This window comes from Apteryx mantelli, chromosome 1, assembly GCF_036417845.1.
Source record: "Apteryx mantelli isolate bAptMan1 chromosome 1, bAptMan1.hap1, whole genome shotgun sequence".
NCBI classification, from domain to species: domain Eukaryota; kingdom Metazoa; phylum Chordata; class Aves; order Apterygiformes; family Apterygidae; genus Apteryx; species Apteryx mantelli.
The window spans coordinates 49,534,023-49,550,994 of NC_089978.1; the positions used below are offsets into that span (position 1 = coordinate 49,534,023).

The window sequence follows — 16,972 nt, forward strand, 5'->3', positions numbered from 1 at the left end:
GCAGAGTTGATGCTTCTGTTGGCAGAACAATGCCATGGTCCTCAGCTAAGGTCACTGCTTGTGAATCAAAAAGATCAGCATATAGGAGCCAGCCCTTCAAGGAATAATTATTTATTTATTTTAAAGTAACTGGTTATCCGAGATTTTTGTTTTTTACTGGTGGGGATGAGATGCAGACTGTCCTTTCTGATGGCCAGGAGTTGTCTAATAGTAGAGATCTGTATGTATTCTATGATTTATTTATATACATTATTATGAAGTCTTGTAAATTAAGATACTATTTTGGTCTATTTACTTATGGACTGCTCAATTCAATGTTTATAACTTTGGCAAGAAGCAAAAAAACCCTAAGTGGTCATATCCTCACTGGATACTGATAGCCAACATACTCTGATCTCAGTGCATGGGCACTAAGGTAAGACTAATTTCACTTAAATCCCTATGTCTATTCTTTAGACATCTACAACTGAGCTAGTCATCCTAGGATCCCTTTGTAGTAAAAGGAGAGAAATAGACACTTAGAAAGAGCAATTCTTCAGACTTACTTTATGCATTTTTCTCAGAATGAATTGCATTCTGAAAGTGCCTGTTCTTCTCCATTGACTATAAATAAAGTCTAGATATCTAGATCAGATGTAGACCTCTGCAATAGAAACATCTAAATTTAGATGAGATAAATTTTCACGAGTGGAATAAATCTGGACAATACAGCTAACAAGAATTTCAAGATAAGTGTTCCTCCTTCCTAGCTGAACTCACCCAACACTGTGCAGGATCAAACCTTTACGGAACTTCTGAGTTTAGAGCACTTCTGTACATTCTATACATTCTGTACATTAAATACATGCATTTAGCTATCGAAGTGCAGCACTGTCTTTTTTGCCTTGAAACTGATATGAATGCTGAAATATTATTCCTGAAGTTACATACATGCCCCACACAACAAAAGAGAAGCTCACTTCAGTGAAAATTGTAACTGAAGATTATTTCTCAAATTTCAGTTTAACTTTCTGCCACTTCAGTGCTAGATCAGTTCAAATGTTGAAAGGTACTTCCATTCAGTTTCAGCATATTAGGCATTTTTTCCAGAAAGCTACGTGCTTTTGAAAACAAGAGCAGGGAAACACTTGAGCAGTTCTAATTACAGTTGTGGTTATGTGTTTGTGCATTACAAGTTCCAAAGTTGTGTCTCCATAAAACTTGGGTGGCTGCCACTATTTCGCTGAAATAGTACAGTGTATTCTGTTCATGTAATATATGTTGAGTGTTAATGTGCTATTCCAGTGTAAAAGAATATTTTTCTTTGTTTAACAAGTTACCTGTTGAAATAAGAGGTCATATTCAGATAGCTCTAACTCCATACAAGCTTTCCATCTCTAAACGAGGACAATTATTTACATAAGATGTCCTCTCAAAGTCATTTGAAAGGCTTTAAAAAATATAGAATGCTTATGGTCTCTCAACAGAAAACTTAGGGCACAGGGCTTTGGCTGGATTTTAGAGTGATTTAGTGTTGCAAGTGGCTAGATTTCCTTGATGATACCTTAGTTAATGATATCGTAATATTATATTTTTGTTTATATTCTGACTTTCTTCCAAAGGAAACTATGCTAGCATTACATGGAGCCACTGTAACAGTGGAAGGAAGCAGTGCAGCATTGCATTGTTTTTAATGCATTTGTATTACAAACACAAAACAAAAAAGATGGTTCCTAATCCAAGAGATTTATAATTTATGCAGAGCTTTATTTTATAGTTAATCTATATTACATCTAACTTGGATAATGAGGGATGGAATTTTCATTTTATAGTGTCTTAAAATAGATTCTTATATTGTGTTATAAGTATTAGGAGAAATGCCAATACATTAAACTTACTGTGAATACACATACAGTTTCCCTTGATAGGACAGAGATCATGCATTGCAGTTAATATTTTAAGGCAACATTGGTGCTATAAGAGTATGGACTTACTTGTATATCTATTGGTCTTTTCTCCTCTTGTTGAATAACAAAACGATTTCCAGATAACATCCAGCCCTTTATTGTTTAGGTTTATTTGTGTACCTGCTTCATTAAGGAAAAGTTCTCAAGTACTTTCATTCACAGTGTTTCTACATGGTGACAATGTTTACATCATTCACAGAAGACTGAGAGGCGGTTTGAAAAAATTAACTTTCTGATTAATGGGTGAACAAATATTTGAATAATCTGTTTCCTAAGGAATACACATTAAAACTATTTTCTACTTAATCATACTTCGTTGGTAGTACAAAAAATACAGGTGTTGCCAAGATTAGAGTGGAAATATCTTGTCCAAATAGGGCTTCATAATACCAATGGATTTCTTCTTGCAGCATCAATCTGTATCGACTTTCACTGCACAAGCATGCTGCATTTTCTATCATTTCCTCCATGTTTTCCCATCATATTTCAAGTGGTTTGGGATTTTTTTTGTTCTTCATTTTCTAACTGGATATATTTTCTCATGTATTTCCCACATTCCTTCATATTTTGGTGTGTATTTACATGTTTTAAACTGTATTTCTACATTACTCTCATCAGTTTTATTGACTCTGTCTGACTTCTGCACATTCCATTCAACTCCATTTGCTAAATGGAAACTTCAAAGCCATATGGGGACTTTTTTTTTTTTAAACATTTTGTTTATTTCCATAACACCACATGTTGGGTATTGTGAAGGCAAGGTGTTTAACATCAGGTCTATACCTGAAAAAATACTGAAAAACTATATCACATAAAGCTTATTTTAAAATTGTAATTAATTAAGTTTTTTTGTTTTGTTTTGTTTTGTTTTGTTTTCCAGCAGTGTCCACACAAATATTTAAATTATTATCTTTTATTACAAGGTATTTTCAACAAAAATAGTTAGAAACCCATAGATTTTAAACCGATAAACTAGAATTTTTAAGATAACAATTTTAAACTGGCAAACACTCAATTTACTAGTACAATTCTTTTGCCTTGTACTAATTTCTTTCAAAGAACACATACCTCTCTGATGAAGTGGAAATTTAGCAGATCCTTCTTGTTCATTATTAGAACCTCTGTGACCTGTGTGAAACTGCGTTAGCTTTTCCATTCATTCTTCGTAGTAACATCTAGTCTATGTCACATTCTGTGGAAATGCGGCTTTTTAAGAACATACTCACATCATCTGCATCAGCCTTTACTTATGCATTCAGTACCACTTCCTCTGAAGCTTATTCCACAAAACTGGCTAAGCAGATCGTATCTCAGTGCAACCCATTACGTTCTTTTTTTGTGAAAAACACCAAGCTATACTGAAGCTATATACTGATTCTAATGTGAGAGTTGGCTCTTTGAATTTGTTTGAAGCATAGCCATATCTGTTTGGCAGATATTTTTCCTTACCATGCTTCTGTGCTCTGTTTTTTTAACTGTACTTGTGTACTTGTCCAGTAAAGGTAATGAGTGTAAGTTATAAGGAGGACAACAGAGACACAGAGGCACTACAGATTTGGACAAAGTATAATTTGCAGACTTGTGACAAGCTTCTCTGGATATACCTGAACTAATTTTAAACTGTCTCTATGACTAACAGGAAATAGCTGTGGCAGCATACAGATCAGTGTAGACTGCAAAATCCAGCCTAGACCAAGGCAAATATTTGAGATGTTTCCCACCCTGAGCTCTGTGCCGCAGTACACATATTTAAAGCTGGTTCAGATTTATCTGTGTGATATTGGATGTGATTTGCGAGACTATACATATGTATATACACACTGAACAAAGACGATGATAATGTAATTGAAACTCTTTATTCAGCTAAGAAATCTTAAAAGTAGCCTAGTGTTCCTGTTAATGATGGCTCTGGCATTACCACTGCTGCCTAGAAAAGGAGAAGAAAAGATGAAGAAAACCAAGCCAACCTCCTGCTGTTTCTTTCTGAGAAATCCAGTCCCAGTGGTTTCTTTTAGCCAACTTCCTTCTTAGAGTAGCTATCAAAATCCATACAGAGATCAGAAATTTTATGCAGTTTGCGTAACCAAGAACACAGAATTAAAACTAAATAATTTATAAGCATAGTTTGCAAACAGTGAAGAAAACAAATACAACCAGTAAATCCATGACCTGATTTCAGGTCAGTCCATGAGTAAATTAGGTAAGTACATTCATTTCTTTAAATTTACCTTTGGAAAAATCTATTTATTTCTCAGTGACATTGTTTGTATTATAGACTTGAAAACCAAGGCTCAAGATGCAAAATTAAGTTACAAAAAATGAGATTTTAATTTTTTTCTTCATTTTTTTGGATATAAATGAACAGCTTTTATTCTCTCTAGGTTTTTTACATAGTATAGTAAGTCAAACAGTAAGCATAATATTGACTTAAAATAGTATAAAACAGTAAAATAGTACAAAAATGCAATATCGCTTTATGTATGTTTATTAAAATAAAATTGACCTAGTTCTGATGCTTACCTATTGTGTAATGTTTCTGTTCCATCAGAAACATTAAAAATGTGAATAGACTTATACATAAAGATAAATATAGCACTTCCTTATTTGCTGACCATTGACAGAACAATGAATGAAAAAAGAAGTTTAAAACTGTTAACAATCTTGTGCTGCTTGCAGTTGTGTAATTAAGTTAGATGTGTCTGAATTCAGATCCCATCTTCCAAGTTAACTTTTCACAGTATCAAGCTTGCAACAGTTATTACTACCAAGAAGATTACTTTGTTGGCTCATTTGCATGTTAGAGCAAAATTTAAACTGTTGTAAACGTGCTGACTAAAAGCAAATAAGTTTCTTCTTTCCTAAAACAAATCTAAAACGCTTTCTTTTAAATGTCATTTTGACATTATTTTCTTTACATGCTGAGCACTTTCCATAAATACAGCTCTTTTACAATAAACAAATTACTACATGATCCAGAAAACAGTGATAACCATTACTGTCACTGTATACCTTGGTTTAAGGAGGTCAAACACAGAAAAGTAAATATTAAAACTAGTATTATTCAAATATTTTAATCAACATGATTTGGTTATCTAGGTAATAAAGTTCTAACCATTCTGAAATACACATTTCTCATGTTCAATATATATTTACTGGTGCCTTAGTGCTTGCTGATTACTTTGTACTATAGATTAATATTCTGCCTTAAACAGAATCTCTAGAACCAGACAGTTAAAATATACAGATAACACTATTTTGAAAATAAAAAGACCTGACAGAAATGTATGACCTTCCATTTTAGCCTTCTATCAGTGCAATAACATAGCCACCCACCCAGTTACATGACTTTAAAAAGAAGAGTTACAGCATTCCAGAAAGAGCAAGAACTGAAAGATGGACATACTCAGAACCAAAAGCCATAACGTCTGTTTAAGGATGCATTGATAATACTGCTAAAGAACAAGAAGTTGGGTCGCTATATATCTCTTAGGCTGTATCACCCATCCAGAGTTCATCCTTAAGTGTGCAGCTCCATGATATTCCTGAATATCACACACATGATATTCCTCTACTGGTTCTTTTTGCAAGCTTCTGTGGAATATTTTCTAATTTCCATATTAAAGACATTCTGGTTCCTATCTGCTGTCTTTTCTTCCCTTAAAAAAGATATATATTTTTAAAATTAAAAATTACAAGTTACTTCTTATTAAATGCTTATTCAGTTGCACTCACAAACTCTGTTTGTGAGTTGTGTTGTGTGTGTTTGTACTCTGTTTAAATATTTACAGAGTGAAATAATCTTTGGAAGCTATTAGCAGAGCTTATCTGGAGTCCAACTTGGAGTTTCTAGGCCTCTTTATTCCATAGAGCTGGATATTCCATATTTCCACAGAAATAGAAAAAAATGTGGAGTCAGACATTTTCAAAATTTTACTTCAAAACTCCATTTCTGATTACTACAATACTTTCCAGAAAACGTCTTCCTGGGCTGAGATGTGATGCTGAACACTTTAAAAACAGTTTACTTTGGGGAAATTTGTTTCTAACAGTATAGAAGACACTAGAAGCTAAAGCTATTATATGAATGGTCTAAATTCCCATTCTCATGAAATCTGGTAATATAATTAAGAGATTTCCTTGTATTTGGCAACAGAAGCACAGTACAGTACTCTGTACACACTATTCTTAAACTCAACATGACCTGTACTAATAAATCTTCCTTTTAAGACAGAATAATTAAACACAGAAACTTTCATTATGTATAGAGGTAAAGAGGAAAAGGGAGGAAATCCTGCTAGGAAAATAATAATATGAATCCATTTCTAACCTATATTTCTCTGCCAACTTTGTTTCTAGACTGTTAGGGCTTTTTATGTGCAACAGAGTTCTTGAATGAGGAACATAAGAAATGCAACAAACAACAGAGTAGACCCTAAGTTCCCCAAACTTGGTTTGCTTGGGGATTAATAACTGTTGCAGCCGCCAGATGCTGGCTTCAAGTGAGGCCCTGGGCACATCATGCTCCCACCACCTCCTCCCTCATAATCCTGCCGTGCACCTTCACTCCCAGCCCAGAGCTCTCCGCATCTCTGCCCTCCCACGCACACATACTAGGGCTTAAACACCACTCTCGCAAGTCCTTATCCAGCTTATCAGTAATGACTGCCTGCCTGCATGAAAACGCTTACTCTGCAGCTCGGGTCAGCCTCTGAATACGCAGGCTGCCTGGATAAAGGCAGTGATCTGGGCTTCATGGGATAAAGTTCTGCCACAAGCCATCGCTGATGGCAAGCAACTGCTTTCATGAGAGTATTTTTCCTATGGATCAGTTATACTCCACTATACAAACACTCCCTTCTATGACAGCTAGGAGCTGTATGTGCAGCTATTTGGAAATTGTTTTAAACTACGACCACGTATCTGACAATTTGGGAACCTAGGAGTGAGTCATACTGACCTGATATGCCACCAGGAAGAAAGTTTTCACTGCTTTTACCCCAGGAGGTCATTAACATTACATAAATACATAAGCATTTACCATTTTAAGAGGAAGAGACATTAACAGTTTTAGGAAGACAAGAGAAGGAGAAAATCACAACATTTTTCTTCTCTTCCTGTCAGAGAATGGTGCTTTGCCTTGAATTTTTAAAGGAACAGAGGACAACAAATAGGTTCTTGACTTAAATTAGTAGAGAAAAATACCTATTCAAGATCATTCTCTAGGCCTCAAGGATGTCTTCTTTATGCCATACCTATTTATTCTTGCCAGATGGGGATAAGCTCCTAAGCTACATGAGCTTTGGGGACAGAATAGCCTTGCCAATACCGGAGGAGGAGGAGAAATGCCGCAGAAAAGAGGGGGAAAGGGCAGCAATGCACAAACCCCACTGCGGGCCGGGTGCCGAGCATACGTGACCACCCCAAGAGGAGCTGCGAAGGTGAGCTGGCAGGGCACTCAGCACAGCCCACAGGGCTGCCGCACTGCCAGCACCAGCAACGCCATCAGCTCAACCTCCCGAGCAGCTCCGGGGGTAACAACATGGAGGAGCAAACCTCTGTGACTTCAGCAATGGCAGCAAAGATGGAGAAGGCTCCAGGCTAGACTAGGGGCTCGAAAAAACAGAAGGAACTACACAGAGAGGAGCGACGTCAAGGTCACACACGTGAGCTGGGGCGTGTTTAAGGAAGGGGGCACATGCCGTACGCGTAGCCCGTTCTTCCCGTAAGGGCAGGCACACGCGCACCCACATAAAAACGGCCAGGCTTCCTCCCACCGCCCAACAGCCTGGGAGGGGCGCCGCCCCTGCGCGCAGGCGCGCGCCCGCCGCCGGCAGCGGTTGGGCTGCTGCGGCGGAGGCCAACGCGCGGCGGAGCACGCGCGGCTCGGCGCGTCACAGAGGGCGGGGGCGGGGCCGCGGCGCGCTCCCCTCCCCCCCGCCCAGCAGCAGGAAGCGAGGCGGTGCTGGGTGGCGCGGCCCCGCCCCTGGCGGCGGCGGCGGGGGGGGGAGGGGCTGCCGGCTCCGCCGCTGGAGTGGGCGGGGGGAAGGGCGGCGGCGGCGGCGGCGGCTCCGGCTCCGGCTCCGGTTGAGCGGGCGAGGAGGAGGAAGGGCTGTGCGGCGGCCGCGCCTCTGCGTGTGTCGGCGGGCGGGTGGCCGGGATGGAGCACCACCAGCCCGCCAGCCGCTACCAAGTGGTGAGTGCGGCCGGCCGCGGCCAGGCCCGGCCGCGGGGTCGGTCCGTGGCGGGGAGGCGGCGGGCGGGAGCCCTTTCACCCTTTTTTTTACCCCTTTTTTTCTCCTCTTTTCTCGGGCCTGCGCGGCTCCGGGGTCTGAGAGGGGCCTCCCCGCGCTGCTCCAGCGCCGCTGTGGGCCCGGGCCTGACCCCGTCCCCGTCCCTTCCCTCCCGCGGGGCGGTTGGCATCGGCCGGGCCCCCCGAGCTGCTCGTGCCGGCGGAAGATCGCGGTGCCATTCGCGCTCCTCCTCCGCGGGCCGGCGGCGCTTGGCCTGCCCTCGGCCGCCTCGGGGCGGTCGGCGACGGTGCGGGGGCTGCCGAGGGCTGAGCGGTCCCCGCTCCTCTTGGCGGGTGGGATGTTTTCCTCGTCTGGTGGCGAGCTGCGTGGTGGCGGTGTCGATCTTCTCTGCCCTAGCCGAGTGGCTCGTGCTTTCCTCTTAGATAAGAAGTAGCTGGACTCCTCCGTGTAGCTTGTTCCTTCTGCGATGTTCAGGGGAGATTCGTAGAGGTGGGCTTTGTTTGGGTATTTAACTGATCGTTCAAGCTGTTGTCCTGACAAAAGTTTATTTGAAGAACAACAGTGTTTTATGCTGTCTAGCTGTGAAGTTAAGAATAGGGGAATATCTCTAGTTAATACACATGCTGGAGAATGAAGTGCCATTTCTATTCTAAAGACTTTTTAAGTAGTTCTTAGCTATCTAGCACAGGGATAGATCTTAATGCCTGTGTAGTCTAATCTTCAGTAAGCCATCATACATATGTAGATGCACGCACACACACGTGTACAGTGGCTTACTAAAAATTAGATTCAGTGTAGTGTAAAACACTGAAGACAGGTCTGTAAGTCTGTGTGTGTATCTATGTATATGTGTATACACACACACGTGCGCACACACACATACACCAAGGACAGTGGTTTACTGAAGATTGGTCTTCGGTACTTTACAGTTCATTGCATCTAATTTAAGTGCCCTTTCTTTTCTTCCTTCTAAACTTCATTACTGAAACAGTAATTTAGGATACTAAGCTCTTCTTCCAGCCTGAGATGGTTGTACTGCTTGTTTCATTCAGTTGTTAGTTTAGTATCAATTAAAAGGTGTAAACTTTTCTGGTTATTAGTCACAAAAATGACTTAAGTGTAGTCAGCCTCTTCAAAAGTTTCAATTTTAACCTTTAGTTCCATGTACTTCATGGCTTTGCTACATATGTAAGGAGATACCATAAAAATCTGAAATCTTTGCTACTGATTGTAATTTAGATCTCTTCTACAATTCTCCATCTAAAGCCCGAATTGTTTATCTTACTGTTTGTGTTTTACAGCTTGAACAGCGAAAACAATGATCACAAAAGTGGTCATGTTTACTTTTGTTTGATCCGTTATCTTGTATTTCTTGGTCTGGTGACATTACACAGTTTTCTGGATGTAAATGGTTCTTCTGGGTTGCAGGCAAAGAACTCATAAGAGTGAACTTATGTTAAAATAAATACAGAAATCTGTATTCAGATTGTTCCTAGGTTATGCTCTAAAATAAGTAATAAGAAAACCTTTGTTATGCGAATACTCATTTTGATAGTGCTACCAACAGTATGGGAGACTTCTGTTTGCTCTGGAGTGATTATATTGTGGAATAGTCATATACTCGAAGAACGTATCCAGCAGTCTGCATCTTCTCAGGAATGATGTGTACTTTTAGGACAATAGCAGGTCCCAGTGCACTATACAGTTTAGTTCTAACTAAACCTAGCCTTCTAACTAGCCTTCTAACATGCTTCTCTTCCTGTGCCATATTACCATAATTTAGAATCAGCAGAGGTCCTGAAGTCATTGGCTCTTCTTTACAAAGGCAAATGAAAATGCTGGCAGAGCATTTTCTGAAGAGCCTTCAAACACTATAGGCTCCCTGAGGTCTGAAGTAACCAAGGTATGTTTTAAAAGGCCTTAAAAGTATATGCTATTAAAGGTCAGATAAATATAATGGAACATTTAATTCTGTTACTCAGAGAAAGGAGTAGAAAAAGCATGGTAAGGTGGAATGAAGAAATAATTTGCCTCTAATATTTTTTCATGTTTTATCTGATTTGAAACTTCCAGCTATGGTGCTGGTGCCCAGCTTTGAATAAATGCTTTTCGGTGTGGAGTTCTAAAAGGGCCAATATTGATGTAGTACAGTAAGAGTCCAATCAATTCCCCGTGTATATTAAACTTTGTGGCCAATTTATATAACTGAATTTTGTTATGGAAGTGTTCCCTGAAGCCTTTGCAATTACAGCACATTAAATAACTGACTACAAATTCAATAGAACAATGAAAGTGCTGTTTTAAACTTTGATGCACTCCAGAGTTAAAAACAAGATCTTACTGATTGCTACCTTTTAGGAAGGACCATATTGCTTTTTTTCTTTTACTATGCAGTACATCTGACTGCTTGACATTGAGACTTTCAAAATGTTATTTACTTACTGTGCTGGGTCAGAGGATGGAAGAACAAGACAATTGCAGATACACTTAATTAGCACCTGATTATTAAAGAGTTATGATGTATTTGCTTACATAATGACTGTGACAGATAATAAGCAATAGATTATTTCAGCTTTTGAAAATGTCCGTTTTGTTGTCATATCCTAATTTTTAGGGGCAAAATATAGAGGAGAAATATGTGGCTAACATGGCATTAGTTTTGTGAGCCTCTCACTCCCTATTGCTAAGCTCATGAAATCTGACCAGTGCTGTTCACTTTTTGTGTTTTTTTTTTTTTTTTTTTTAATAAATAGCAAAAAAAATTTTTCCCCATTCCACCCATTCTACCTTTACTTCTGATTGACCTTTTTTGCTCTATCCAGGGCAAGTTTTCTTCTAAACAAAATAAAAAGAATTATTGGCTTACAGTCAGTTCATAGCAGTGACAGTAATTACTAGCACTTCAGTGAAGTTGAAGAATCTATCTCACTGCTGCCCCTTTTTGTTTGTGGTTTCTTTAAGTGAGTTAAACTAAAAGACTTAAAGTACCTGCCATTCTTAATGCTTTAAGACAACTAGCCAATTTTATGACTTGTTAAGGAACAGAAAGTGTCTGAGCATACAATTTAAATGTTGGTTTCTCTTGTTTTTTTCCTCTGTCAGAAACAGTATTAAAGCTTTGTTCTGTTCCTTTTTTTTGTATCTGTGTGTGTTTTTTTTTTTTTAAGTTTAAAAATACTAAAATGATGCAACTGTTAAAAAGCTGCTACTTGGAAGTACAGCACAGTAAGTGTTGTAAACTAAGAGCAGGCAGTGAATCAACATTACGTAACTTTATCTGCTTCAGGCATGTGAGATTTTACTGCCTTCTACCCCTCCTTTTCTGTCCTTCTTCATAGGGCAGAAAAGACAACTAATTGATGGGTGAGAATTTGTCATGCTTCCGTGCAGGAGTATGACATCAGAAATAAATTAGCCAATCTTTGCTGTCTTGCGTTCCTTCCTTTTTCTTTCCTTAGTCACTTGCATACTGCAATCTTGTTGGTAAATGTGTCCTTTCCTGCGTGTTGGCTTTTTTTTTTTTTCTTTCTGTTCTGCTTTTGTTGGACCGGGGGACTGAGGCATCAACTTAGTAAAATATAATAGTAAATTGTTCAGTGATAATTTTTCTGTATCCTTTTACTTTCTAGCTCTTTGTCATCTGTCCCTAAATTGTGCATTACTATCTCATTGCCTGAAATGTCTGCTTCTGGTCCAAGCTTGTTCACAGAAAAGGTGATTTGAATGATGCTTTATGAATCTGTACTGAAGCTAAGAAAAAGAAATTCAGCAGTCTTCTGCAGTATGTAAAAATGGGTGAACAACTGAATGTTAGAGCTTGGGATTGCCTTTTTCTGTGAAACATGATTTTCCAAGTAACTGAGTAATGAGGGAGACTTTTTCACAAGTGTATGAATGATATAGGCACGTACATCCCATTGAAAGCCACATATGTAAATTGCTTAAGAATTATAATCAATCCCCTCCCCATGTTACTTCATTAAGGCTTTTGATTAATAATCTTTTAATAATCTTTGGTCAGGTAGTTGATTGTCTTGTACTATAGGGTAGCTTAAGTGTTAAGGGGTAAAGTAGGTAAGTAGCAAACCAGGATGGATGAAACCAAAGGTCAGTGACCAGATGTCACTTAAGCTGTCACTGAACTCATCATACCACTGTGGCACCTGGAGTTGAGTGGGGTGTTGGAAATGCTGCTTTGGTTTCTAAGTAATGAATGATGAAGAACTCCAAGACTCCAGCCTGCTATTTATCATGATTTTTTTGTTTGTTTCTTTTTTTAAAGTTGATGAATTTTGTGTGTCAAGTTGTGTACATTGTTTAGAAACAGAATTAAGTGATGGAAATTGATTCTATAAACACTTTGCCTATGTAATGATACATGTTGTGAAGAGTTGTACAATTACAATGAACCCTTAATATTCTGTATTTCTTGACTCCATTATCATTGACTTCTTATGGTCATAATGTTATCTTTTTAACCTGAATCAAAGCCAAGTTATCTTTGTATGTCTCAAACACACATGAAAGTCAACCTACACAGGAAATGTGAACAGAAGAAAAATTTCTTCCTCTTTTGTTTCTTTTCATGGGACTGAGTCTAATAGTGATTGGCAAATAAATAAAAATTTTACCCGAGTATTATTTATTTTGCATTTTTCATATAAGAATCATAGCCTACATCTAGAATATGGTATAGTATTTTTCGTCTTTGGAGAATTGGTGTTACTGAACAGATCAAGCTAGCTTACGTTAGGGAAATTCCATTGCTTTCAGTATGTCTGGTTGTGAAGTCATAACTGGAAGGTAAACTGTTGCTTTCAGGAGACTTCTGTGTTTATAGTGCAGAAGAATACTGAGTAAAGATATGTTAAGTGTTAAGCTTTGCTGTTGCTTGACTGTGCTTATGACAGTTAAGCTGACACATTTAGTGATACAAAACTCTTAACCATTGAAGATAAAAAATTTTTCAATGCACTGGCATTTTGCACTTTAAGCTTTTAATAGTTTAGAAGGGCTTATAAGGGTCCTCTCAAATGAGGTAAGTTGAACTTTCAAAGACTGGACTGTGCTTATACCTTAATTATTTTTAGAATTTAATAGTAAACATTTTAAATTTGTAATTTACTAGTTTTTCAACATATTTTTTACTAATAGCAAATTATATTAAATGGAATATAATGTATTTTTATTTAAAGAACAATTTAATGTTTTTATAAACATTTTTCCCCATTTTTTGCTTTAAAAAATCCCCAATAAATGAAGATGAAAAATTATTATAAATGTTGTGGTATATTTGCAAATACAGTAGTCAGGCTGTGTGTCTTTTTTACTTTTTAGGTAGGCTTTTAAAACACTTCCGTGTTTCATATGGAAGAAGGAAATAAATCTCTAATTTCTCTGTGTGTTCCTTACAGGTCAAGGTGCTGAGGTACCAGATAGGTACAATCTTTTCTCTCTCTTCCCCTTTGTAAATCTAAAACAGGGTAATCTACCTTTGTGTGTTGTCATGACCATCTGGTTTTTGGATCTCTCTCTGTGGGCCACAAATTTTGTACCTAGCTAAGGATCTGCTTCACAGGAGGAAGCACTGTCTCACTGATAGAACAGGAGTAATAGCAGTTACCATAGCTTACTAATAGCTTTTTTTTTTTTTTTTTTTTTTAAATGTGGGCACAGGTTGTGGCATTTGGGCAGTTTCTGGTCTTTGGAGTGTATGTTTACTGGGGAAGAAGAACAGCAGTGTTTTGTTTGTTTTAATCAGCCGTGCTTACAAACTGGATCAGTTATATAGGACACCAGTTTTACCATGCTGAACAGAATAAAATCAGCAGTAAAAGCCAGTAAAATGTACCTGAGTTACTTCACTCTTACAAACTTTTCTCCAAAAATTCATGGGAACTTTTCTAGACATCACATACTCCCATTGTTCATTTTCCTTTTCATACAAGAACTTGTTACTGTCAAAAGTCACTGCAGAGTAAACAGAACTTTGGCTTCTTGTCTCACCCCTCAGTGAGGTGATACAGTCTACCAAACTGGCAGAAAAGCATTGAGACATGTTGACCTTGGTTGGTCACAGTCTCACGAAGAGAACTGGGTTCTCATAGTAAAGGATAATTTAGACATAACCTAAAACCTCAATACTAGACTATTATGGCGTATGAGCAGCTTGTAATTTTTTTTCCAGATATTACAGATATAAGCCCAAAAGGAAAAATACAGATATTCAAATTTGAAACTCAAGTTCACTTCAAAGAATGCGCTTAGGTGTCTGCATTTAGGGAAGAAAACCTCATCTAACCCTTAGAGCAGTCTCTGGAAAAACTGTAGACAGGAGTCTCCACATAAATGGAAGTTTTCAAGGTAGAGGAATATTGTATCTATAAAAAAAATCAATCTTTATCTCCTGTAGATTAAAAAATGCTGTAGTAGTAATAACCACATCTGCAAAAGGTAATATCCATATACCTTATCTGCCGACTGATTTGTGACAAAGCTGGCTTTCTAAACTTTGTAAAAAGTTTGGACTTATTTTTGTCTTCTGAATCTTCTTCCCTTCCAATAATTTCTGACCATAATATTCTAATGTTTAACTAAACATAAATGTATAACTAAGTAAAGTTAAATTAAACAGAAAATGCCTGCAGTTCTTATTCATACCTATTAAGTTGCTACTCTCATTTTGTTCTGTCTCTTATGGTTGGTTATTTTGTACTATTTTTTATATTATTCAGTTCTAGGAAATAATTCTTGGTAGGCCTAAATTTAAGATTAAATGATGCGTTTGCACAGGGAATTGCAGGGAGGAAAGAGTGGGAAAAGTACTGTCCTCTTTGGTAGCAGCAAGCTGTTGGCTTGGCTGAGCCCATCTTGTGAAATTGTACTCCTGAATTTTTAAGTTCCTCAAAGATGCACAAATGCAAAAGAAAGGTGTACCTGCTCTGAGCAGTGACACTAAGTCATGTAATGGAAAAGGGCAGCTTCAGACTAGGTTATGCACACATAGGCCACTTTTAGTAAGTCTGGCTATCCTATTAAAAAAAGGAGAGGGGGGAATGTTCCGTAACAAGAATAAAATGTTTTTGAATAACAGGGTTCTTGGCCACGTCACAGATGACTTTTGCTAAGCTAGATCTCTTCCTATCATGCTGCTTAAAGAAACTCTAAGCACTGTTTGAGCATGTTCATATCTGAAAAATGAGGTAGGAACCACAATAGAACAGTCTCAGAAATCCCATGCTTAAAAATCACTGTTAATACAAAATGTTGGTAGCAGTCTTCCAGATGGGGAAATTGAGGCACACAGGACAAATGCCTAACTTTAGCCTATTTTTGAAACAGTCTTCCTAAAGACAATATCCACAAAAGAATGAACATGTGGCAACTGGTACTGTCATGATACCTAGCTTTTTGGGACCTCAGTCCTAGAATGGAGTTCACAATCCTAGGTGGGATTGCTGTGTTCAGTTTCATAGCTTAAAACCTGCTTCCGGACTAGAGGTGCTTAGGCTGCTTTGGACAGGAGCATGAACAAATGAACTATACACCAATACACCCATATTAGGCAAGCCATTCTCAATTTGAGAAAGAAATTAATCCTAGGAGATTATGGGCAAAGAAAAAATAAAAAAAACTTGGAAGCTTATTAGGTTGGAGGGGCACTGGCAACTCTTCCTACTGAAACTGAGCTGTTGTACAGCCAAGAATGTGGGTTTGAGCTGCCTCAGGCTTAGGTCTCCCACTTCCTGGACAAGTACTGTAGCAGCTAGCCTATTTTAGTAAAATGGGTACCCCCTTTGCCGGCTGTGTTTTTAATGAAAATGACTAACAACTTCTGTTCTGTGCTGAAGTCTTGCATTGCCTGGACTCTCAGCACATTTCAGGATGTGGATGCCTTACAGCCTTGAGACTTAGAATGAAAGTGGAAAATATATTTCCATTTTAACATTTAACTGTTTATTCCACTTAAACATTGTTTCCATTATCAGAGGCTAAGAGTAGGCTGAAACTGATGCAGTCTAACTTACTTTTCAATCACTCTGTACCCTAACCATTAGATACTGGGTCATCCCCAAACACCCCCAGCTGTGCCTCATCTGTGTTTAGAATGAACAGAATGATTTAGGAAAAAAAAACTCTTCAAACTTTGTAGACATAACAAAACATGATCAATATCCTGTATATTACTAATTCTGTTGTATTTCTGTTTGTAATCCTCTTCTTATTCAGTTGTTCAGGATGCTTGGCAGAGATGTGTCATCTTATTTCTTATAAAACATGTGTTTTCAGTAAAAATAATAATAAAAAAATCTTAATCTCTAACTATTGTATTGTAACTTAACATATTGACAAACATAAGTTTGTCCACTTTAGTTTTGAATAGTATTTTACTTTTTGACAGCAATTCTATTAATATTGACAGATGGATTATTGTTGTAATAAAGGTCAGAATCATGTCCTTGGTAAAGCTGTACGCATAGCTTACTGTTGAACATGTTTTTGCTTTTCCCTGATTAACCTGAAACGGTTATGTAGATCAGCTTTGAGGAAAAGTTATTGACAAGAGGATATTTGCAATGGCATGTATCTTGCTACTGCAGGAAATAAAATATTTTTTGTGTGGTAAGGTACAAGTTAACATTAAGCATGGCTTGGTAATGGTCAGCATAGTTAATTAACAGTTCATCAGTCTCTCTCTTATCCTGGTGTCTGCTACCTTCCCTTTCTTTGACTTTCCAAGGTCACTAGGTAGCACTAATTTGGTCCTCTGCTTCC

General features: G+C 38.1%; 1 protein-coding gene across 7 annotated transcripts in view; it reads left to right on the forward strand.

Moving 5' to 3' along the window:
• Positions 1-7,956: 7,956 nt before the first annotated feature.
• Positions 7,957-16,972, forward strand: part of NDFIP2 (Nedd4 family interacting protein 2) — a 48,963-nt gene continuing 39,947 nt past the window's right edge. For 4 of the 7 annotated variants that reach the window (XM_067293173.1, XM_067293161.1, XM_067293166.1 and 1 more), the window contains exon 1: positions 7,958-8,139. In XM_067293173.1, coding sequence (XP_067149274.1) covers positions 8,104-8,139 — 36 coding nt within the window. In that variant the 5' untranslated portion in view covers positions 7,958-8,103. Of the gene's footprint in view, positions 8,140-16,972 lie in introns of all 7 variants that reach the window. The other 3 variants (XM_067293192.1, XM_067293185.1, XM_067293200.1) reach the window with 2 other exon arrangements.